Raw genomic sequence first — 25,008 nt, 5'->3', positions numbered from 1 at the left:
CCTCTTTCCTTTTTTTTTGAGACGGAGTCTTGCTCTGTCGCCCAGGCTGGAGTGCAGTGGCGCGATCTCAACTCACTGCAAGCTCCACCTCCCAGGTTCACGCCATTCTCCTGCCTCAGCCTCCTAAGTAGCTGGGACTACAGGCACCCACCACCATGCCCAGCTAATTTTTTTTGCATTTTTAGTAGAGATGGGGTTTCGCCGTGTTAGCCAGGATGGTCTCGATCTCCTGACCTCGTGATCTGCCTGCCTCAGCAAAGTGCTGGGATTACAAGCATGAGCCACCACGCCCGGCCAGTTCCCTCTTTCAAGAAGGAAAAGAAAAGGTACTGACACTGTAAGACGATGAAAGTAGAGTGAACAGGCCACCCTGTTGGATGAGCCATTGGTGAAATCATGTAGTCCTCAGCATTGAATAAAGCCACATGAGTCCAGGACCACTGTGACACAGAGTGCCAGGCAGAGGGACTGTGTACCAGCCCCTGCCTGCCCAGAATCTCCCAGACTCAGCCAGTCCAGCCTCCACTGAGGCTGCAAATGCTTAGCTATCTTCTGAGCAGTCCTGGTCTCCGCTCATTCATTCGTGCATCCGTTCTTTAGTGAGTACTGGTATGTGTCCCGTATTGTGCTAGTCACTGCAGAAAACACAATTCGTATGACAGAAATCTTCCAAAAAGCTGAACATTTGTCACTAGTACTTCCAGTAACATGGTGAGCTCAGCTGACACGGATGTCCCACCGCAAACAAACACACGAATAAACATGGTTTTTACTACACAGCCAAGAACTAAGGAGAAAGAAGTGCCAGATGCTAGAAATAAAGGGAAAAATCAAAGACACCGTGGAAGGTGGTTTCAGATCCTCATAGAGGTTGAAAAGACTGAGGGTTGGACCTCATGCCCGTGGAGCAGATGGAGCCATGGCCTTGCCCTTGGATGTCAGGGAACTGAAACAGCCAAGCCTAAAGGCCAGGGCTTACTGGTATTGCCTTCTGTAAAAGGGGCTATAAAACTCCACCCACTGGTCCAGGAACTTGCATGTGCAGCTTGTCCTGTCTCCAGGATCTTGGACAGAGAGACAGGGTATATATAAGGCATAGTAAACAATGTGCAGGATAGGAAAACCCTAGACCTGCATCACACAAGGGTGTATGTACGGTACAAACTTTTATACCCTATTGTACCAGAGACCTCAAATAAAGAACATAAATATTGGTCTAGGATAATAGAAATCTTTTAGGCTCTAGCAGAAACAAACATAAAGTCCTCACCTACACAAAGCCCTAACTCTTCCACTAACCAGCCACAGCAGATGCCTGGGGCAAGGAAGGGGAGTCTTAAGTACAGTTACACTTACACTCAAATAGAAAATAAAACAGAAGCAAACCACATAGGGAAACATGCTGCGCAGGAAAGATAGCACTCACAAAACCAGAAATAAGAAAACTACAGGAGAAATGCATCAGACAGACCCGAACTGAGGCACAAAATACCTCACCAGCCCTCCTCAAAACTGCCAGGATGGTCCCAAGACAAGGGAAGTCTAAAAAACCGTCCAGAGTAGATGAAGGAGACTAAATATAAGGAGACTAAATGTAAGATGGGATCTTTGTACAGAAAAGAGATGTTAGGGAAGAACTAGTGAAATCTGAATACACTGTGTAGTGTAGTTAAAAATAATGCACATGGCCAGGTGCTGTGGCTCACGCCTATAATCCCAGCACTTTGAGAGGCTGAGGGGGGCAGATCCCTTGAGGTCAGGAATTCGAGACCAGCCTGGCTTACGTGCTTCTGAAACCCCATCCCTACTAAAAGTACACAAATTAGCCAGGTGTGGTAGTGGGTGCCTTTGATTCCAGCTACTTAGGAGGCTGAGGCAGGAGCGCTTGAACTCAGGAGGCAGAGGTTACAGTGAGCTGAGATCTCACCACTGCCCTCCAGCCTGGGCAACAGAGCGAGACTCTGTCTCAAAAAAAGAAAAGAAAAGGGCCTGTAATCTCAGCCCTTTGGGAGGCCGAGGCGGGTGGATCACCTGAGATCAGGAGTTTGAGACCAGCCTGACCAACATGGTGAAACCCCATCTCTACTAAAAATACAAAAAACTAGCCAGGCATGGTGGTGGGCACCTGTAATCCCAGCTTACTCAGGAGGCTGAGGCAGGAGAATCTCTTGAACCTGGAGGCGGAGGTTGCAGTGAGCCGAGATTACGCCATTGCATTCCAGCCTGGACAACAGAGCAAGTCTGCATCTCGGACAAGCAAGCAAACAAAGGAATGCACCAATATGGGTTCCTTAGTTGTAACAAATGTTCCATCCAAAGTGAGATGCTAACGATAGGGGAAACTGAGGGCAGGGTCTACAGGAACTGTCTGTACTATCTTTGAGCTTTTCTGTAGACCTAAAGCTAATCTAAAGTGAAAGGTTAATCACCAAAAAAAAAAAAAAAAAAAAAAAAACTGCATAAGGCTGCACAAATGAAAGCACTTTTTAATGCTTAATAAGAGATAGATTTATAATAATACAATAGTTTTACAAAAGACACCAAGGAGGAAAGCCGCCCCCATGATCAAATCACCTCCCACCACGTCCTACCCCCAACATTAGGGATTACAATTCCACATGAGATTTGGGTGGAGACGCAGACCCAGACCTTATCCACTAGGGACTGCGACAGAATCTGGAGATACCAGAGGCACAGACAGATTCTCTACGCAGAAACAACAGTTCAACTCACAGAAGATTTCTGAGCTCTAATTGAAGATAAGGGAATGCTGTCTTCAAAGTGCCAAGAAAAAGTAGCTGCCATTCTAGAGTAGAAGCTGCCAAACTTTCTCTTAAAGTTCCAGATGGCCTGTGGGCCATATGATCTCTGTCACAACTACTTGACTGACTGTCGTGGAAGTGCCATGGTAGCCCTAAATAATACACAAAGAAATAGGCGTGGCTGGCTGGACACAGTGGCTCACACCTGTAATCCCAGCACTGGGAGGCCGAGGCACGCAGATCACCTGAGGTCAGGAGTTCGAGACCAGCCCGACTAACAGGTTGAAAACCTGTCTTTACTAAAAATACAAAAAAATTACCAGATGTGGTGGCACACACCTATAGTTCTAATTACTTGGGAGGCTGAGGCAGAATTGCTTGAACCCAGGAGGTGGTGGTTGCAGTGAGACAAGATTGTGCAGTTGCACTCCAGCCTGGGGACAAGAGTGAAACTCTGTCTCAAAAAAAGAAAAAAAGAAAAAAAAGAAGAAGAAATGGGCGTGGCTGTGCCCCAATCCAAGTTTATTTACAGAAATAGGTGGTGGGCCTTTGGGTTGAAGTTTACCCACCCCTTGTCTATTGCCAAGTTGAATTTTTCACTGAGCACAAATATGGACTGCCAAGTCTACTACTTATTACCCATTGTTACAGGATGTGTGTAGAAGGTACATCAGGGCAAAAGGGAAAAGAAGACATTAGTAAATTATGCTAGGTCTGGCGTGGTGGCTCACACCTGTAATTCTAACACTTTGGGAGGCTGACGCAGGAGGATCGCTTGTGCCCCAGAAATCAAGGCCAGCCAGGGCCACATAGGGAGACCCCATCTCTATAAAAAAATGAAAAAATCAGCTAGGCATCAGGGTGTGCACCTGTGGTCCCAGGAAGAGCTGTTGTGTATAGAACCCACAGACAGCGTTTGCCTGCTGATTTTGTTGTTGCATGGAAGGGAGAAGGGAGAATTTGAGTCCAGGTGACAAGGAAACGTAGGTTGATCTCATGCTGTGGAGTGGACTGAGAGGGGAGCAGGACTGCATTTACACAGACTGGGGAAAGCGTTACCCAGTATAGGCCCAGGGTACATGTGCACCAAGCTAACTAAGCCAGATCGTTTTTGACTCCTTTAGTGGAGGGGTTGGCAAACTATGGTCTGTGGGCCAAATTTGGCCCAACACCTGTTTCTGGAAAGGAGGCTTTATTGGAGCACAGACATACCCATTTGTTTCCATATTGTCTGTGGTTCCATATGTGCTACAGTGGCCGATCTGCCTAATGGCCAGAGAAATCTTAAGGCTGAAAAGCTGGAAATACTTACTATCTGCAAAGCTGAAAATATGTACTATCTAACCTCCTCTTTCCTTTTTTCTTTTCTCTTCTCTTCTCTTCTTTTCTTTTCTTTCTTTTTTTGAGACGTTGTCTCACTCTGTCACCCAGGCTGTAGTGCAGTGGTGCAATCATGGCTCACTGCACCCTCAACCCCCTGGGCTCAAGCGATCCTCCCACCTCAGCCTCCCTCCCAAGCAGCTGGGACGACAGGCACATGCCACCACACCCTGGCTAATTTTTGTATTTTTTTGATAGAGATTGACTCTGCCCAGGCTGGGCTCGAACTCCTAAGCTCAAGTGATCTGCCTGCCTCAGCCTCCCAAAGTGCTGGGATTACAGGCGTGAGCCACCGTGCCTGGCTATCTGACCCTTTTCAGACAGTGTGTAGACCCCTAATTTAGTGGACACAATCCCTGTTTTTAGCCCAGATTCATCATTCAGTACTCTTGAGGCCAGCTGTCTTTCTTATGACCTCCTGCTTGTGCCCTGTTTATTGAAGCAAGAGGCTTCATGTAGATATTGCCTATGGCATCATAGCCACCCACGAGAAAAGGAACTATTCCGAGAAGGCTCTGTCTTCAGTTCCCACGTAAGGGGTTTCTGACCCGGGAGGACAGGCAGGCACCTCGCCTATCATGTGTGTGTGGCTGCTGCCATCTGGTGTACAGATGCTGTTACTTCCTCACCTTCCTGGAGCCCTGCCCAGCTCCTTCACCTCTGTCCACCTCCCTACCTGGCCAGGTCAGCTTGCACCAAGGTGTTCATTCAGAGGTCATTGTCTCCTGAATTAGGAAGACTCTCAGCCAGCAGAGGGAGGCCTGTAGTTCGAGGGAAACACAGCTTGCTTCTTTCTTTTTCTTTTTTTGAGACGGAGTCTCGCTGTGTCCCCCAGGCTGGAGTGCAGTGGCATGATCTCAGCTCACTGCAAGCTCTGCCTCCTGGGTCACACCATTCTCCTGCCTCTGCCTCCCAAGTAGTTGGGACTCCAGGCGCCCACCACCATGCCTGGCTAATTTTTTGTATTTTTAGTAGAGACAGGGTTTCACCGTGTTAGCCAGGATGGTCTCGATCTCCTGACCTCGTGATCCACCCGCCTCAGCCTCCCAAAGTGCTGGGATTACAGGTGTGAGCCAGTGTGCCTGGCCCCAGCTTGCTTCTTTCTGTTCTGGTCCCATAGCAGTTTCCTTCTGCTTCAACCACAAAGGAATTCTTCAGACCATATGCACTTGGGGAATTGCATGCTTAAGTGGTTTTCCTTTCTGAAGTATCGTCACTTTGAAGAACGTGTTCTCTGGAGAGGAGACACGCCCTCAGCTCCCACTTAACTCAGTGGCAGGCATCATTCAAACCAGCAGGGAGAGCAAGGCTGTCTATACTTAAACACGCAGCTTCACATACCACTTCCTGTTTTAAGCTTTGACTAAGCACGTGTCAAGAGACGTTTGTAGTGCATGGACCCGCCTTGACCTACAGGTGCAGCGGCCATCCCAGAGCAGGCTGTGCACAGCAGAGGAGGCTGGCTGCAAACTTTAGTGTGCCTTAGATAGTCCACAAAACACATCCCCAAGATATGACCAACCAGCTAATGCTAATCAGCACCCAGACACTTGGTAAAGGATGCATGGTTGATTAGTCTACATTTGGACATAATATAGCTCATTCAGTTACACATGGAGGCATCAAAACCAATTTTAAGATACATGTTTGCCTCTCCTATCAAAGAGTAAAGATTGTAAGTCAGATAAATCCTTTCCTCTGGCTTATAAATATGTATGTTGATATATTAACAGTTATTTAAGACAGCAGCCATTCGTTAACAAAGCAACCCTTTATTTAGAAAGAAAAATGGCAATTGACATATTTTCCTGGTCATTCATCAACATTAGCCAGTAGATGAGCATGTCTTTATGTGTAAGACACATTACATGTGTGTCTGCCTATCCAAGCAGCCACTCTAGTTTTGCTCCAGTAGAGTGTGTGTGTGTGTGTAGACAGGATCTTGCTCTGTTGCTCAGGCTGCAGTGCCGTGGCACAATCATAGCTTGCTGCAGCCTTGACCTCCTGGGCTCAAATAATCCTCCCTCCTCAGCCTCCCAAGTAGCTGAGACTCCGGGTGTGCATCCTGTAGATTATTGAAAGCATGCTTGCAGGTTACATGTAGAGAAGTTACAAAGGAGACTTCATTGTTGTGGCAGGGAGGAGTCTCAGGGAACTCACATGGAAACATTTTAATTATAGTTCACTCTAACATCTTTGAACAAGCAAGCTGCCTTCACTGGCTCCCTCCAAGCCTCCACGCAGCTGCTCTCCCAATGCCTAGACCTGCCCCGGGCAGCACTCAGTCTCCCAGACTCGTGGAGCATCCCAGGGAGACCCTTCCTTCCTCAAAGTTGCTGATCTTGACCTCCTCCCTGCCTAGCAACTTGGGTCTCAGCATTCCCAGCCTGGTCTCCCTGGAGAATAGCGTTTAGCCTGAGAAGTGGAGACCCAGCCTGAGGACAGTAAGGTGCCTGGGGAGAAAATACTTTGACACCTTGATCCCACTGTTCCCACCCTTTCACAGCAGAAAAATGCCCCTCCCACCCTTCAATGACTTCGGCACAATCCTGTTCTATTCTTTATCTGCAGTCACACAGGGTGCTCTCAATTTTATTTTATGCAGGCAAGCTCTTCTCTTGAACCTATCACACTACCCTGTCTGGAATTCTAGAGTGATCTATTGGCAGCTCCTTCTCTTCAATTTTCTTGGCTCATCCTCCCACACTGCATAGCCTCACGTTGAATTACAAAGAGACAGTGGTCTTGGAAAGTGCCGGTGGGCAGCAGTGGACAGACAGCACCACCACGCGGTAGCTTGGCGTCATAGGTCGCTAGACAGCACCAGAAGGAAAAAGTTTGACCAGGAAAGGCAGCTGAGACGAGTGTGTTGCTCTCCGAATCCATGTTCGGCTTGTACAGAGGGTGTACCTGCAAAAGGCTAAGGACCATATATGTCAGTTACATGTAACTTTGGACATGTCCAACTTCGCTTTGGACGTTTTTCAAAATAGTAGCATCCTTATATTCTGGCTGTTGTACCCTGATGTTTCACCCCCCATTGAATTCAGCACTTATAAAGCTCCTTATTGTCTTATTTTCCCATGTCGGAAATAAAAGTAGAGCTTTTATGTGACCCTACGTAGAGGGGTAGAAATGTGAAATGGGCCAATTAAAGTGTGAGAAGCTACTCCAAGCCTTCGATGGTCTACCCTAGCAGAGGAGCATAGAGATGCAAAAAGTCCTCACTTCCAAACACCCAAAAAATCAGTTCAGTTTTTCTTTTTGCCATTTCAAGGGGAGAGGGTGATATTTACTTTTCTAGTGACTTAAAAAACGTAGTGTTATTTATTGCATGCATTCTGGGAAGTGAAGAAAGTGAGCCAGGCCAAGGAAGTCCACTGGATGCATGGGCAAAGCCAGACCAGGATCAAACAGGTTCTCACCATCTTATGTCCTTTGTCATCAAGTCATTTATCAGTCTGTCCCCATCCATCCGTCCTTTCAATCCACAGAGATTCACTGAGCACAGGATTAATCCTTTTGAGGAAAGATAGCAGGATAGTTATTTCATCCATTGCAACTGGGAAAACAAGCTTGACTTCGTGGGATGGGCGGGCTGAACGTGATTTTGAAAGATTGTCTTGCCTCTTAAGTACTTTTTTTTTTTTTAGCAGTTGAAGCTTTTGGAGCAAGTTCCTAAGTGCACACTCTGGATGGAATAGATACCACCCTTTCCCCAGAAAACCCCTGATCTAGCCCAAGTCTCTAATGTTATAGGTGAAGAAACTGAAGTCTCAGAGTGGAAAAGGAAGTCATCAGGGATGATTGAAGTCAGAGCTCCTGGTTCCTGAACCCCGGGGCTCTTTCCTCCCCTCTAAGAGCTGATCTGTCTGTAGCTGGTCATGTTTCCATTTCAGAGGGTGGAGGGAACTTCCAGGATGTCTCAGAAGGTCTGCTTTCCTCATTGTCTCAGCTTCCCCTCTGAGGCTCACTCCCCGCACCGCTTTCTTGATATTTTTTCTCTTGTCCCATGTGAACTTCAAGAAGTGCTCCTCCCATTCTTGGACCACCTTGAAGCTTTTGAGCAAGCTTTTGGAAAACTATCTGTTTTGTGCATTGCAATAGAAAACTCAATTAAAGGAGCCAGATGGGATTGAAGCCTGGGAAGCGAACAGGGAGAAATGAATCGTCTTGGGCCTCATCACCAGAGTCCCTGTCCAAACCTGGGTAATTCTTATCCCCCTCTTCCCCTCTCTTTCCTCTCCCTTTCTCCTTTCCCATGGCTTTTTTATGATAACGCTTTTCAAGCTCCCAATAAGAGCAAAGTTTTACAGAGGAAAAAAAACAAAAAGGACAGTGTTTTGCCAGTAAGATGTGTGTTCCTGTGTTAGCACCACTGATCTCCCCATAGTTGCACATCTAAGATTTTTTTTTGACTAATCCTACCAGGAGAGAAGAGCTACCCCTTGGAGATTTTATTCTCCACATCTCCAGCTCTGTGCTGACAAATACAATCCCATCGTTACCTGGAAACCTGGTGATTTTCCAGAACATGTGGAGGAAAATCAAGAACTTAATAGCCATTTGCTTATAAAATATTCCATCATGGAGCCTGCTGCTTGTGAATCTCTGGGTTGAATGGATAAACAGATGGACAGATGGGTGAATGATCTGATTACCTGCTAACCTGAGATTGTCCACAAGGTTCCGTCTTAGTCTGGCTTCATCTGTGTCTGGCAGACTTTTATGACTCACTGTCTTCACTCCCCAGGACTGATGGAACATATAACATTATTCAACAAAAGTCATTCGAATAGTAAATGTATCACCTCAACAATGGCAAAAAGAAAAATCTAGTTGATCTTGGGGTGTTCTGAAGTTAGCACTCTTCACGCCTGTACTTTGTTCTCCTGGCACAGACAATCCACGTGTAGGGTGATGGTTGTGTGTGTTTGGGGTTGGCCTCACTGGTGTTACAAATCCAGTTACTGTCATCCATCTCTTCCTGCTACTACTTACTCTGAAAGATGGTTTTCCTTTGAAGGATGGAGAAATTCTCTAATCCAGACCTCCTGACAGCTAGGCTGCAAACACACACGCACACACACACACACACACACTCTCTCTCTCTCTCTCTCTCTCTCTCTCTCTCTCTCTCTCTCACTCACTCACTCTTACAAAGACGAAGAAAATCCCGGGAGAGATATTAAGACTCGTGCCCATTTCAACACTCTGTCCTCCTGGTGACATCTCTCCATGAAGCATCTGGGACTTCACCTGACAAGCACCGGACAACCTGACTGAGCACTCGGCCCTCACTGTGTGTGCCTCAGTTTCTACGTCCATCATGTGAGAGAGGCAGATTGTATCCATGGCTATGAGACTGTTGGGCTTTGTTGGACAATGAAGACATCCCCCAAATATGTAAAGACTGACAAAGGACGGCCACCTTTTATATTTTTCAAAGTGAAGGCGTTGAAGGAAAGATGCGATCGTAGACTGCCATGGTCACTGAATTCTTTTATGAGAGATCACCCTTCTAGAAAGTGCAGCCAGGTGCAGTGGCTCATGCCTGTCATCCTGGCACTTTGGGAGGTCAAGGCTGGCGGATCTCTTAAGGACGGGAGATCGAGACCAGCTTGGCAAACACGGTAAAACCCTGTCTCTACTAAAAAATACAAAAATTAGCCAGGCGTGGTGGTGGGCACCTGTAATCCCAGCTATTCGGGAGGCTGAGGCAGGAGAATCGCTTGAACCCAGGAGGCAGAGTTTGCAGTGAGCTGAGATCGCACCATTGCATTCCAACCTGGGCAACAGAGTGAGAGTCTGTCTCAAAAAAAAAAAAAAGTGTTATTTACCACCAAAAATCAGTTCATGAACTCAGGATAAAACAAAGTCCTTTCTGTCTTCCAGATAGAAAGACCAAAGACCTTCCAAAAACCTTACTTTTTCCCTCCTGCACCCCACCCCAGTTCAAATTCCATGAAACAATATGAAACCCTTGCATGATAATACCTGGTTTGTAATTATGCTCTTGATACACATTAATCTGTTTGAACTCCATTGGGCAATGCAACAAGATGATCTGGACTCTGCAGTTTATTCTGCTACTGTTTTCATCTGTTGAAAATCTAGTTTCTCGAAATTGGATGGTGTATTTTTAAAACGTGTTGCCTTGACTTTTGCTTCCCTGTGTGCAGAAGCCATCTAGGAGAGGAGAGCAAGGAGAGAAGGGGAGTCTTTTTGAGAGAAGGAAGTCACAGCCCTAGGAGGGATCTTGATTCTTGAATTCCTAAGTGTTACCCAAAAAGAGAATCATTAGCATAGAAAAGAAATCAATACTAGACGATACTGAATTTCTTTGGATTGACCAATTTTTTTTCTTTGGCTACTTCATGGAAATGGGGGCCCTGGGACAGAATAATATCCCAGGGAAAAGGGAAAAAGATAATTTTTTTAATGCACAGCTGAGTTACAGGGTATACTTTGTTTGTTTGTTTGTTTGTTTGTTTGAGACGGAGTCTCGCTCTGTCGCCCAGGCTGGAGTGCAGTGGCGCATTCTCGGCTCACTGCAAGCTCCACCTCCCAGATTCACGCCATTTTCCTGCCTCAGCCTCCCGAGTAGCTGGGACTACAGGCGCCCGCCACCACACCCGGCTAACTTTTTGTATTTTTATTAGAGACAGGGTTTCACCCTGTTAGCCAGGATGGTCTCAATCTCCTGACCTCATGATCTGCCCGCCTCGGCCTCCCAAAGTGCTGGGATTACAAGCATGAGCCACCGCGCCCGGCCATTTTATTTATTCATTTATTTATTTTTATTTATTTATTTATTTTTGAGATGGAGGCTTACTCTGTTGCCTAGGCTGGAGTGTAGTGACGCCATCTCTGCTCACTGCAGCCTCTGCCTCCCAGGTTCAAACGATTCTCCTGCCTCAGCCTCCTGAGTAGCTGGGGATTACCAGTATGCACCACCACACCCAGCTAATTTTTGTATTTTTAGTAGAGATGGGGTTTCGCCATGTTAGCCAGGCTGGTCTCGAACTCCTGAACTCAGGTGATCTGCCCACCTCAGCCTCCCAAAGTGCTGTGATTACAGGCATCAGCTACACCCCTGGCCAATTTTAAACTTTAAAGTTCTGTTTCTCAAACACAGAAGCGTCATCATGACAAGGGCCTTTCTTGGGACCACATCCTGCATCTTGGTCCTTGAACCACAGTAATGACCAGTTATTATGTAGGGGAGCTCTGCTGAGGGCTTGCTGTGTGCCCAGTCCTGTGCTTTTTCCTTCATTCTCTTGAATCATCACACATGTGGACCCAAGAGGAGCCCCATTTTACAGACCCAGAAAATTGAGGCACTGAGAGGCACCTTGTCCACAGCCCCATAGCTAGTAAGGGCAGCAGTCAAGACTGGATGTGCTGGTTCTTGCCTGTAATCTCAACACTTTGGGAGGTTGAGGCGGGCAGATCATCCGAGGTCAAGAGTTCGAGAGCAGCCTGGCCAACATGGTGAAACCCTGTCTCTAGTAAAAATACGAAAATTAGCCAGACATGGTGGCACGCATCTGTAATCCCAGCTACTCAGGAGGCTGAGGCAGGAGAATCACTTGAACCCAGCAGGCGGAGGTTGTAGTGAGCCGAGATCACACCACTGCGCTTCAGCCTGGGCGACAGAGCAAGACTTTGTCTCAAAAATTAATAACAACAACAAAAAAAAGGGCGAGGGGACAGCAGTCAAGTCTGTGCCTAGTCTCTGACCCCAGAGCCTACCTCTTTTGGGGCGTTCTAGGCTGTGAGGCGACCTGGCCAGGCAGGAGGAGAAGCTAAGTGGGGGAGCCTGGGGGAGTGGGTGGGTCTTGCTTCCTGTTGAGTTTAACTTACTGCAGACCCCCTCATACCTCATTGTATGTGTTGGGGAGATGAAGTAGGAAGTATTGATGCTATTTAAGACCATGGATTCTGGGGCTTGACTCCCTGGGTTCAAATCCTGGCTCTCTCATCAACTGGGTCTAGGACCTTGATGCTATTGCTTTTCTTATGTGCCTCAGTTTCCTAATCTGCAAAATGAGAATAACAGTATCTACCTCAGTGGATCGTTCTGACCATGAACTGAGTTTCTCTAGGAACAGCACCCCAAGTAGAGCCTGGCAGACGGTAGCGCTGTCTATGTGAAGCTACTGCTCTTGCTTCCTACTCTTGCTTCCTGGCACAGCCACGACACATCCTACAGCTAGATGGCCAGCCCGTTTCTGTTTCCACTCAGGTTCCAGGACAAGCGCTCCCCACTCCCTGGCCACCCAGGAGAAGAACTGTCTCAGAAGTAGCTTCCACTGTCTGCAGGGAGCTGACACTCAAGCCTCGGGGGTCAGGTCCAGGAGCGGGGTCTCTGAGTGTGCCTGGCTGCTCTGCCCTCCCCGCTGTTTCTACTCTTGTTGCTAGAGCTCCGTGCTGGATAAGAGGCCTTCACATCCTTCGCTGTCTTCCCCCCAAGGCCCTTCCAGGCTGACTTTGTCATCTTGTCACAGCATGGACTCTGCACGCTCATGAGCCCTGGCCCTGGTACTGCCTGGCCCATGTCCTCAGCCTTCGTTGTGTGGTGTTTTTCTCTCTCCTGTGTCCTCCCTGGGAGCAGAGCCTGGGTCACCTCTTTTATGCTCTACGTGGGACCCAGAACCAGGCAATGCGTGGTCAGCTCTGCGCTAGGGGTGGTGATGGTCTCCCTGGAATCCTTCAGATGATTTCATAAAGGTCGGCCCCTCCAGACCACACAAGCACACGAGCTGCTTCCTTTTTGCTCCGCAGTTTCCTGGACTCATCTGGAGGCCCCTTCCATGTAACCACACAAGTCACCTTCTCAGAGCAAAAAGGGAGATGACAGTGCTGCCCCTCCCCCATCCGCTGGGCAGCAGTGTCTCCTCCATGAGCAGCACAAGGGGCCTTTATGCTGCGGCCCCTTCCTCCTCCGCCACTGCCCCCAGCCACCCCCACCCAAGTCCCTGGTGACAGGGATTGGACATCTTGGCACAGGAAGCTATCCCTGCACAACGTACACTCTGTTAGTCTGGAGCAGGCCTCGGGGGAGGGAGGGCCCCGCCAAGCACTCTGAAAATGGCAGTGTGGTTTCCTTGAGGCTTTCCCGGACACGAGATGACACACGCTTCTTTTCTCTTCTCCGTTCCCGCTGCTTCCCTGTCCATCCTCCCCAACAGCTTGTTACAAGCGACTTAGGGAAGAAAGCAATTCTGTCTTCCAGGGCAGCCCGCTGAGGAAGGTCAGGCCACTACAGAGGGAGCTGTGGGTGTGGTTTAGTTCTGGGGGATGGGGTCTTCATTTTAAAACATTCTGCTTGGTACACTAAGGCAGCTCAGGAGCACTGGTGCCTGTGTAGCGCTCGTGGGGACATGTGGCACTTGGTTCTGCTTACCTGCATTGCTCAGTCCTCACTGCCATCCCAGTATGGACATGGGAGGCAGAGGAAGTGCCCAGAGGTCATTCTTCGGCTAAGAGGCAGATTCAGGATTGCTTTTTTTGAGACAGAGTCTCTGTTGCCCAGGCTGGAGTGCACTGGCGTGATCTTGGCCCACTGCAACCTCCCCCTCCCAGGTGCAAGTGATTCTCATGCCTTGGCCTCCCAAATAGCTAGGACTACAGGCGTGCACCATCACACCCGGCTTTTTTTTTTTTTTTTTTTTTTAATTTGTATTTTTAGTAGATTCGGGTTTTTGCCATGTTGCCAGAGCCTGTCTTCAACTCCTTAGCTCAGGTGATCTGCCTGCCTCAGCCTCCCAAAGTGCTAGGATTATAGGCGTGAGCCACTGCACCTGGCAGATTCAGGATTTGACTTACTTCTGTCTAGCCAGGCATGGTGGCTCATGCTTGTAATCTCAGCTACTTGGGAGGCTGAGGCAGGAGGATCACTTGAGGCCAGGAGTTCAAGACTTACTTCCATCTGATTCAGAAACCTATGAATAAACCTCCTCTGCCAGCCTCTAGCAATCATGGAACAATCAAGAAAGCTGGAATTATCATCCCGTTTTACAGAAGCAGACTGTATCCAAGAGCACACAGCAAGTGAGGAGCAGCTGCCATTCTACTTTCTGTCCCTATGAATTTGATTCCTCTAGGATTTGAACCCAGGTGCCCAGCTCCAGAGCCCGTGCTCTTAACTATCACTCAGCTGTTAAGTGATGTGCCTGCCTGTGACCCCAAGGGCTTAAAACTCTCCCCCAAAGTCATGTGGGAAATGGGGTCAACTCAGTTGTGAAAAATGTCTAATCTCCTATGATGAATCCTTTGAATATTGACTATCGTAATTCCAATTTGTCAGACGCTTTTTTTTCTTTTTTCCCCTGAGATGGGGTCTCGCTCTGTTGCCCAGGCTGGAGTGCAGTGGCATGATCTCGGCTCACTGCCACCTCCACCTCCCAGGTTCAAGCGATTCTTCTGCCTCAGCCTCATGAGTAGCTGGGATAACAGGCGACTGCCACCACGCCCAGCTAATTTTTTTTTCTTTTTCTATTTTTAGTAGAGACAGGGTTTCACCGTGTTGGCCAGGCTGATCTCAAACTCCTGACCTCAAAAGATCGGTCCGCCTCACCCTCCCCAAATGCTGAGATTACAGGCATGAGCCACTGCCCCCAGCCCAGATGCTTCTTTAAAATCACATCTCATTTGGCTCATTAGGAAATGCAAGCCTAGGTAAAGAATCCACAGTGAGGGACAGATCGAGATTTTGTATTCAATGTTAACTGGAAGCAAATATTTCTGTTAAAGATGGTTTTGAGCATTACTCCAGATGAGTGTTACTTTGGTAAGAAAGATAACCCTTGGTGGTGCCTCCCGGCAGTGAGATACCAGGGAAGGAAGGAAGAAAGGAAAACTCCAGGCAGGTGGTACTGAGGTGATCTGGTGGCCTTGCAGTTATGACTCACTTCTCCAGCCTCACCTCCTAGACAGCCGACGTGCAGGGTCACTGCAGGGGACAGCTACAGAGCAAGTGTGACCTGTCCTGTAAGTTCCAGAATAAGGAGCGATGCTGAAGTCATGCACCCCAGAAAGGTATGGAAGTCCTAATCCCCAGGACCTCTGACTGTAACCTTATTTGGTGGAAGGGTCTTTGCAGAAGTTGAGATCAGCTCGTGCTGAATTAGGGTGGGCCTAAGTCCAATACGACTGGGTACCCTTATAAAACAAGGAGGGAAGACACACGCAGAGAGGACAGTGCCCCGTGGCCACACAGGGACACATGGAGGGAAGATGGCCTTGTGACAGTGGAGGCAAAGAGACTAGAGTCCTGTGTCTAGAAGCTGGGGAATGCCACCGAGTGCCAGGCCACCAAAAGCTGGAAGAGCCGAGGGAGGATCCTCCCCTACCTAGAGCCTTCGGGGGAACATAGGCCTGTGGACACCTTGATTTTGGACTTCTGGCCTCCAGGGCTGTCAGAATAAATCCCTGTGGTACTTCCTCACGGCAGCTGTTAAGAAACCAGGGCATCGAGTCTCCCCACCTCAATCGGCGTCTTCTCTGTCCCTGAGGTCCTCTCTTAGCTTTCTCCACTTCCTCTCACAGTGGACACAAAGCCCCAAGGCCACTTTTTTTCCTTCTTTTTAAATTTTTTAAAAAAATTATTTCATATATATATTTATTTCTTTATTTTGAGACAAGGTCTCTCTCTGTTGCCCAGGCTGGAGTGCAGTGGCACCATCTCAGCTCACTGCAACCTCCACCCCCTGGGTTCAAGCAATTCTCATGCCTCAGCCTCCCAAGTAGCTGGGATTACAGGCACCTGCCACCACAACCAGCTAAGTTTTGTATTTTTAGTAGAGATGGGGTTTTACCATGTTGGCCAGGCTGGTCTCAAACTCCTGTCCTCAAGTGATCTGCCCGCCTCGGTCTCCCAATGTACTGGGATTACAGGCATGAGCTACCACGCCCGGCTCTGAGGCCACTTTTTCGTTCATATTCTTCTCTGTGCCTCCGCATCTGTGTTCCCCATCCCTTTGGTAACTTCTATTTTTTATTTCAGGAGTGGGTTAAAGTTTCCAATTTTGTTTTGTTTTGTTTTGTTTTCCTTAAGCCTCTCTCAGTTCAGTCTGGACCAACTTGGAGAAGAGCGGTGGCTTTCTCTCCCTTTTTCTGTGGCCGCCTTCAGACGCTGGCCCATGGGAGAGTCAGGGCTGTCCCCCGTATTGGAGCTATTAAACTGTCGTAAGAAAGAGGCCTTTGTCACGGGAAACACGGCACTCAGCTCAGTCACAGAGACAGATTGTGCCAGAAAACAAACAACAAAAAAAAAAGGTTCAACCACAGCATTCTTTGGGACTTCAGTCATCCGCCTCCCGCTTGTTCTTAAAAGACGAATTTCCTTTCTTCCGTGTAATTCCATCAGATAGGTCGTCAGGTTTTCATTCTGTCCAGAACTGAATGCTGGGGGCCCTACCCTGCCATCTGCGAGGGGCCTCCGCCCAACACCCTGCTTGCATGACCTCATGCCTGCAGGTTGGGAACCCTGGGGCTCCCTTGAGCCTTTTTGGGGCGGGTCAGGGAGGGTGTGAGGAGAACGAGGGTGGGGGTTAGGTATTTTTTCACACTCACCATTACCTGCCTGTGCACTTAAAAAAGTGATCAAGATGGTACATTTTGGCCAGGCATGGTGGCTCACATCTGTAATACCAACACTTTGGAGGCCAAGGCGGGTGGATCACTTGAAGTCAAGAGTTCAAGGCCGACCTGGCCAACATGGTAAAACCCCGTCTCTACTAAAAATACAAAAATTAGTCGGGTGTGGTGGCACATGCCTGTAATCCCAGCTACTCAGGAGGCTGAGGCATGAGAATCGCTTGAACCCGGGAGGCGGAGGCTGCAGGGAGCCAAGATCACAGCACTGTACTCCAGCCTGGGTGACAGAGTGAGACTCCCCCAAAAATAAAAAATAAAAATGGGCCCGGCGCAGTAGCTCACGTCTGTAATCCTAGCGCTTTGGGAGGCCGAGGTGGGTGGATCACGAGGTCAGGAGATCGAGATCATCCTGGCTAACACAGTGAAACCCCGTCTCTGTTAAAAATACAAAAAATTAGCCGGGTGTGGTGGCGGGCACCTATGGTCCCACCTACTCGGGAGGCTGAGGCAGGAGAATGGCATGAACTTGGGAGGTGGAGGTTGCTGTGAGCTGAGATTGCGCCACTGCACTCCAGCCTGGGTGACAGAGCAAGACTCCGTCTCAAAAAAAAGAAAAAGATGGTACATTGCATGTTATGTATACATTAATCATTAAACACTAACTAACTCCCCATTCCCTGTCTTCCCCCAGCCCCTGGCAGCTGCCATTCTCTTTCTGTCTCTATGAATGTGACTCCTCTAGGGACCTCATATAAGCGGCATCACACAGTGTTGGTCCTTTTGTATCCAGCCTATTTCACTTAGTATAATGTCCTCAGGGGTCATGATGTTGTTACATGGTTCATAATTTCCTTCCTTCGAAGGCTGAACAATACTCTGTTGCACAGATGCCCCATTTTGTTTGCCCATTCATCTGCCCATGAACCCTTGGGCTGTTTCACCTTTCAGCTCTTGTGAAGAATGCTGCGTGTGAACATGAATGTACCAGTGTCTCTTCAAGACCCCACTTGAAGTTCTCTGGGGTATATGGCCAGAAGGCGGCATTGCTAAATCATACGGTACTTTGAGTTTTAAGCTTTTGAAGAACTTAGTCATGGCACATCTTATCTGCCATTTAACACTGTGCCCTTGGGCAAAGGGGTACTTCCTGGAGGAACGAGCCTCTCGCGGGCTCCTGCGGCCCCTTTCGTGGCTGGGTGCATGGGATGCACGCAGCCAACCCTGACCTCCTCCTGAGTGCAGACCCTGGGATGCTGCACTGGTCACACACCCGTGGAGCTGGCCCTGAGTGAGAGAGAGTAGAAGTCACGAGAGGAAATATTGTGAGCATGAAAGGGCTACATGGATGCAGGATGTGAGGTGAAGTGGTTTTGAATGTGTACGTGTAAAGATCGGTGATTCCATGCTTTTCCAGCAATTGCTGTTGAACCAAATGAACCTCTCATTGTTAACCTCACAAATACGGCCACGTTCCTTCTTCAGCAAGGCAGGTGAAATGCGCCACGAGCCCGCATCTGAAACCAGGGAGTCCGCAGGAGGTGAACAGCCGCAGACTGTGTCATCCACCTCCCTGAAAGGTTTGGGGACAGCCCCATAATCACAAAAAGGTGGTGTTCTCTGGTCTTTACCAAGGAGGCCCAACACAGACACGGTGTGCACACTCAAGCTCTTCTTGTTAAGGCTCAGTTTCCTCATCTTCAGGGATTTCCTGAAGAGGTAAATGAAAGTGGAAGGAAAGCCCTTGAGTGGTGCTGGTTGCATAGCAGGCACTCAGCGGGACGTGGATGTTGACACTGTCAGCAGCAGGGTTGCAGACTTGGCTGCTGTGTCTCTTACCTGCTTCCTTCCTTTTTTGGTAGCCCATTATTGAATAGTATTAGGCTGGTGCAAAGTAAAATTGCGGTTTTGGCCATTACTTTCATTGGCAAAACCCGCAATTATTATTATTATTATTATTATTATTATTATTATTATTATTTTTGAGACAGAGTCTTACTCTGTTACCCAGGCTGGAGTGCAGTGGCATGATCTCAGCTCACTGCAACCTCCACCTCCCAGGTTCAAGCTATCCTCCCACCTCAGCCTCCCAACTAGCTGGGAGTACAGGTGTGCACCACTACACCCAGCTAAGTTTTGCATTTTTAGTAGAGATGGGGTTTCGCCATGTTGGCCAGGCTGGTCTCGAACTCCTGACCTCAGGTGATCCACCTGCCTCAGCCTCCCAAAGTGCTGGGATCACAGGCGTGAGCAACCGTACCCGGCCTGAGCCACCGTGCCCGGCTTGACCTTTGTTGTTATTTTGTCTTTGGTCTTTCAAGATGGAGTGAGAACTGGCCTCTAGCATTTGGTAAAGACCTTATGCTGCCCAGCAAGGTTGGCTGAGTTACCCCTGGCAGGCCAGCTCAGATAGGCAGGCAGGCCCTGCCACAGGCAGATGACAACAGGTAGAAGAAGTCCACATATTTCATATGTCTTTGGAGCCTGTGCCCTGTCTGTCTGCCTTCTTGAAGACCCCAGTCCTTTCTCTATAGGTCTCCGGCTCAGCCCATCTGCTCCCTCTCAACTTAACGGCAACTTTGAGGCTCCTGAAACGAATGTGCTTGCATGGGGAGGCAACACTCTTTGTCCCACCTCTGCCAGCAGACCTCTTAGGACAGGACATCAGTCTAATCCCTTACTAAGCCCTGTGCTTTGCAGCCTTCATTTTAACTGCTTCTGTTCAAGGTACAGCAGCATTTTCTCAAATTAAGGGCCTTCCCATCCATTTAGAAAGCAAGAGACAGAGAAAGCTTCCTTTCTTGCACAAGTCTATTCCTTTCTACTTCTGGCTGTTCATGTCTTTCACTGGAATTTTCTAAAAGTGAGCACAGGCCACGCATCTGAATTTTTCCTACCATTTCTCCCCAGAGCTATGACCATCGAGGGGCAGCTAGGGGAGATGCCACTCACGGTGTTGCTCAACCTGATGGGAATCTCCAGCTCTGCAGCCTGAATGTTCCTCTGTCCCCACTGCCTGCACTCAAGGGCTTCCAGGAAGCTGTTGCCCCACGGTTAGGTCTTGTTACTTGCAGTACTCCACTTACAGTGCCAGTTCTGTAGTTTTTAGAAGATGGGTTTGTTCTTTGTAACAGAATCTAAATTTATGATGGTATAACTAAGAATTTGATTTCTCTCTCACCTAGAGTTAAGTAGCATGACACCATGGTCATCTGTGACTTAGATTGTGTCTAGATTTCTGCTTTACCATCTCTAGCTCCTTGGTCCAAAGTGGAACTCAGCCATCATTTGTACATCCCAAATAGTGGGATGGAGGCAGAGGGAGTAAAGAAGAAGTACACTTCTTCCCTTTAAGAACCTTATCACCCTAGGCTTCAATGCCATGTCTTGCCTGCTCGAACGTGCTTCTTCCTGTTTACTTTCCCCTGTACCTGGACTCTTAGGACTGTCTTGTCCGCTTGAATCTTGAGCTGCTAATCCATCCTTCCTTATTGGTACTGACTTCCATTGCCCCCTCATCTCCAGGGTCTTGACCTTGGTTTCCCGCCCTGGACTTACCTGCCTACCTACCAACTTCCAGAAGTTGCACCCATCTTTTCCCCTCCACATTTTTTTGACCAGAAACTTAGTTACATGGTCTCAGCTAGCTACAAGGAGGCTGTCTTTATACCATGCAACCCATGTGTCCAGCCAAGGATCAGGGATTCTTTTCTTATTGAGAAATGGATAAGGGAATAATGAGTAGAGCCTGCCTTAGGCAACCACGCTGAGTCCTGAGGATTGCATAAGAATTAGGCAGGCAGGTGGGGAAGGAGGAAAGGGTGAGGCTGCAAAGGTAGGCAGGACCCACATCATCAGAGGCCTTGTATACTGTATGAAGGTTGTGCAATTCTGTCTCAAGAGCAAAGCAGACACTAAAGGGCTTTAAAAGGGGGAGGGAGGATGTGATTGGAATTGTATTCTAGGAGCATCACTTTGGGCCATTTGGTTTAAAATAGCATCCTGCTAGAAGCCCTGTGTGAAGACATTAAAATGATGAAAACTTGCTCAACAATGCTAAAAATAAAGACAGCAACATCTGGGCAGAATTTCCCCTAATTTAAAAACCAGTGGTGGAGTTGGATGAAGAAAAATCAAATTCTCATTCAACTGAAATAATCTAGGAAGAATTTATAAGACTTATAAGGTGGAGATTGTCTTAGTTCATTCATGCTGCTACAACAAAATAGGGTAATTTGTGAATAGTTGAAATTTATTTCTCACAGTTCTAGAGGCTGGAAAGTCCAAGATCAAGGCACCAGAAGATTCTGTGTTTGGTGAAGGGCTTGTTTTCTGCTCCACAAATGGCACCTGGTTGTGTCCTCATACAGCAAGGGGGACCCCAGGGCAGAAAAGACTTGGGTGTTCCCTTTAGCCTCTTTTATAAGAGCACTAATCCCATGCATGAAGGTGGAGCCCTCATGACTTAATCACTTCCCCAAAGGCCCCACCTCTTAATACTACTGCACTGGGTCTTTGGTTTCAACATACGAATTTTGGAGGGACATATACATTCAAGCCAAAGCAGAGATGAAAGAATAACAGGATATGATTCAAAGAAAACAAATCAAGGTGAAAACAAAGGTGGGTGGATTAAAAAAATGAGAACCACAGGGGAACTGAAATTGTGGTGCCAGAGTAGAAAGTCACTGGCAGGAGATAAGAACAGCACTGGCATTGTAGAAAAGCATGCTAGCTGTATGAAAGAAAAATGACATATTCTCCCTGTAAGCAAAGGATGAAGAGGGAAATTAAGAGAGACAGAGGAAGCAATAGGTGTGGTTGGCAGAACAGATGACCCAGAGACTTCTGCATGTTCCCCAAAGAGCAACCAGATCAATTTGAACAGGAGCAACAATCAAAGTTATAATTTAAAATAAATCTTCTGGAACCGGAGGGGAAAATAATCTGAGGATGTGGCTCAAAAGAACTCAACCACATTTTAGTTGAATTTAATGAAAAGAAAATTGCAATGTAACATATCCTGGGAAAACTTTTGAGTTGCAGATACATAAAAATATCACAAAACCATCCAGGTAGGAAAAGCAGGTTACTTATAAAATAGTTATGTTCAGGTTGATCAGAAATTAGTTCAAGTGGAAAGGGACATTCATTGAAAGGATATAGGAAACAGGGGCAAGAAAATCTTGAGCTTCATGAACTGAAATTGAACCTGGAAAGTTATCTCTCTCTCCCAGTCTCTCTCATACACTTACATGCACACACACACACACACACACATACTTCCTTCGTAATTTCTTTGCCCAACAGCCATTGTCCATCGAACACATTTTTTTTAATCAGGTTTTAATTAAGTGAGAAGGAAGATATTTGGCTCAGCTCAGCTCTGTTCAGGGAGAGACCCTCAAGCTATAAGTGAAAGACCAGCCTATACATCACATCATCTTGAGGCAGGTGTCCATACCTGGGCCCACTGGTGAGCACATCTAGCAAAAAAAGAGCTCAAGCCAGGCATGGGGACATGCACTTGTATTCCCAGCACTTTGAGAGGCTGAGGTGGGAGGATCACTCGAGCCTGAGCAACATAATGAGACCCTGTCTTGACAATAAAAAAGTGCTCAGCTATTTCCTCATCGGGCAAGTGAATTTAAAAAGAAAAAGGCTTTGCCTAGGTTTCTCAGAAAACAGAGCCAAAGGCAAAGTTCAGGCACTATGACTTGTGAGCAGGTGTGCTGCCGCAGAAGCAAAAGTGAAAAGGAAGTGAACAACACAGGAAGGCAAGAAAGCAAATCCAAGGCATATCACTGAGCTAGCTACAGCTTCTCAAAACAAGTTAATCTTGATGCTCAATCATGGGTTGGGAAGAATATCTTCAAGGAGACTGAATGGAACTGCTGAGTGGACTCTCATTGGAAAGGGCAGAGAGATTGTAGAAGAATGGACAAGCAATGCCATGGCCATGGGTCTTCCTGGGCTTGGGGGTCCCTGAGACCATCCCTGATGTTAGGAGATGAGGTAACAGGCTATAGGCAAGAATGACATAATGTACCAGTCAAGGTTCTCTGGAGAGACAGAACCAATAGGATATGTATATATAGAAAGAGATTTGTTATGAAGATTTTGCTCTTGTAGTTATGGGGGCCAGCAAGTCCAGATTCACACAGTGGGCTGGCAGATTCGAGACCCAGGAGAGTTGATGGTGTGGTTCTAGTTCAAAGGCAGTCTGCTGGAGAATATTTTTCCTTTTCCTACTTGGTGGTGGATCAGTCTTTTTGTTCTAGTCAAGCCTTCAACTTACTTGGATGAGGCCCACTTAGATTCAGGAGGGCAGTCTGGCCTACTGTACCAATTAAAATGCTCATTTCATGAAAAAGCCCTCACAAAAACACCCAGAAAATGTGATCAAATATCTGGGCACCTCCTGGCCCAGTCAAGTTGACACATTAGAATTGCTGAGTCTGCTCAAGCAGGATACAGGGCAAGTGGCCAATGTCCAGAGTCTAGGAGAACCTCAGAACTGGAGTGGAGCAGTCTGGTCCCGTACACTGGGCTTGGCAAGCAGATTGACTACTGTGTCTGGTACGAAATTATTATAGTGTACTTATTGTTCTGCAGAAATTAGAGTGGATTATATGTTTATCTTTAAATTCTATTGACTTGCCTCTTACTGATAAAACCCTTATCATTTAAACTGATTGTCCTTTGAGGCTATTTTTGCCATGCTTGAGAAGAATGGATAAAAAGAGGCTTCAAGGTTGAGCTTTGGGTTTTGCTTAGCAATTATTATTCTATGCCATACCCTTTGCCTTCCTAACCATTTTCTCTTTGGTGGAAACAAGATGAACCCTGACTTAATAATATAACAGAACAAGCATGTGTACCTGTGTGGATGTGGGGGTGCCAAAGGGAATGATCGGGACTTTGTGCAACTCATAAATGTGGAGATGATAATGTGTTCATAGTTGCTCGATGGCACAGGAGTTCTTCAATCTTTCTCCTCTTTAAGTGATCCTTGTTTGCTTTTCTATCTGCCCTCCAGTACCACCAGTGTGTCCCAGCCTATACAAGTATACATATTCTCACTTAGAACAGGTCCACTTTGTTTCAGTTGTAATCAATACAGCAAAACTTGTTTCTGTTGTTGTTGAGACATCTGTCATTCGGGGTCTCTTTCTGTCTTGCTCTGTCATCTAGGGTAGAATACAGTGGCACGATCATAGCTCACTGCAACCTCCAACTCCTGGGCTCATATGATCCTCTCACTTCAGCCCCCAAAGTAGCTGGGATTACAGGTGTGGGCCCTACTGCCATCTACTTAAAGAAAAATTTTTTTTGTAGCAATGGGAGTCTTCCTATGTTGCCCAGGCTGGTCTCTAACTCCTGGGCTCAAGCAGTCCTCCTGCTTCAGCCTCCCAAAATGCTGGGATTACACACGTGAGCCCTGATGCCTGGCCTAACAAAATTGCTAATAAGATAGTTTACATTTTCTTTTTCATACTAACTCTCATAAATCCAGTGTATATTTACATTTACAGCACATCTCAATTTGGATTCACCATATTTCAGGTGCTCAGCGGCCACACATAACCCATGCTGCCCTGTTGGATAGAGCCCAGCCCTAGGGCGGTGGTTTTTTTTTTTAAGACGGAATCTTGCTCTCAGGCTAGAGTGCAGTGGCGCGATCTTGGCTCACTGCAAACTCCACCTCCTGGGTTCAGGCCATTCTCCTGCCTCAGGCTTCCAAGTAGCTGGGACTACAGGCACCCACCACCACGACTGGCTAATTTTTTTTTTTATTTTTAGTAGAGATGGTGTTTCACCGTGTTAGCCAGGATGGTCTCGATCTCCTGACCTCGTGATCCACCCACCTCGGCCTCCCAAAGTGCTGGGATTACACGGCATGAGCCACCACACCCAGCCTAGGGTGGTGGTTCTAAACCTTGACTACACATTGGAATCAAGTGGAGAACTTTCAAATGCTGATGCCTAGGCCCTGTCGCTCAGTGATTCTGATTGAATTGGGTTGGGCTGGGACCCGGGCTCTTCAGGTAGCTGTTGGGCAGACAGGATGAGAACCGCTCTTCTGTAGGGAGCTCTCCCTGGGAAGGTAGAACCTTTTCCCCACTCTGGCCAGACCTCTTCCCCTTCTTCCCCATGAGACTTACACTGTAAACAGAAATTAAGCAAGCTCTAACTTGGGTCGTGAGGGGAAGAAAAACAGAAACAGGATGGTATTAAATTCTGTCTGTAAGGCAAGAGTGAACAA

At 47.5% G+C, this 25,008-nt stretch overlaps 1 protein-coding gene across 4 annotated transcripts in view; it reads left to right on the top strand.

The window, feature by feature from the left end:
• SLC39A11 (solute carrier family 39 member 11) overlaps window positions 1–25,008 on the top strand; it is a 460,542-nt gene that overhangs the window by 380,240 nt on the left and 55,294 nt on the right. The window contains exon 8 of one of the 4 annotated variants that reach the window (XM_030923376.1): window positions 8,574–9,847. The exons of the other annotated variants lie outside the window; for them this stretch is intronic. Within the exon in view, the coding sequence (XP_030779236.1) occupies window positions 8,574–8,718 (145 nt within the window). The 3' untranslated portion in view covers window positions 8,719–9,847. Of the gene's footprint in view, window positions 1–8,573; window positions 9,848–25,008 lie in introns of those variants that run through there. 4 annotated transcript variants of the gene reach the window in all.

This window comes from Rhinopithecus roxellana, chromosome 19, assembly GCF_007565055.1.
Source record: "Rhinopithecus roxellana isolate Shanxi Qingling chromosome 19, ASM756505v1, whole genome shotgun sequence".
Lineage (NCBI taxonomy): Eukaryota > Metazoa > Chordata > Mammalia > Primates > Cercopithecidae > Rhinopithecus > Rhinopithecus roxellana.
Note: the sequence above shows the minus strand (reverse complement) of the source record. Positions and strands in the feature narration are given on the sequence as shown.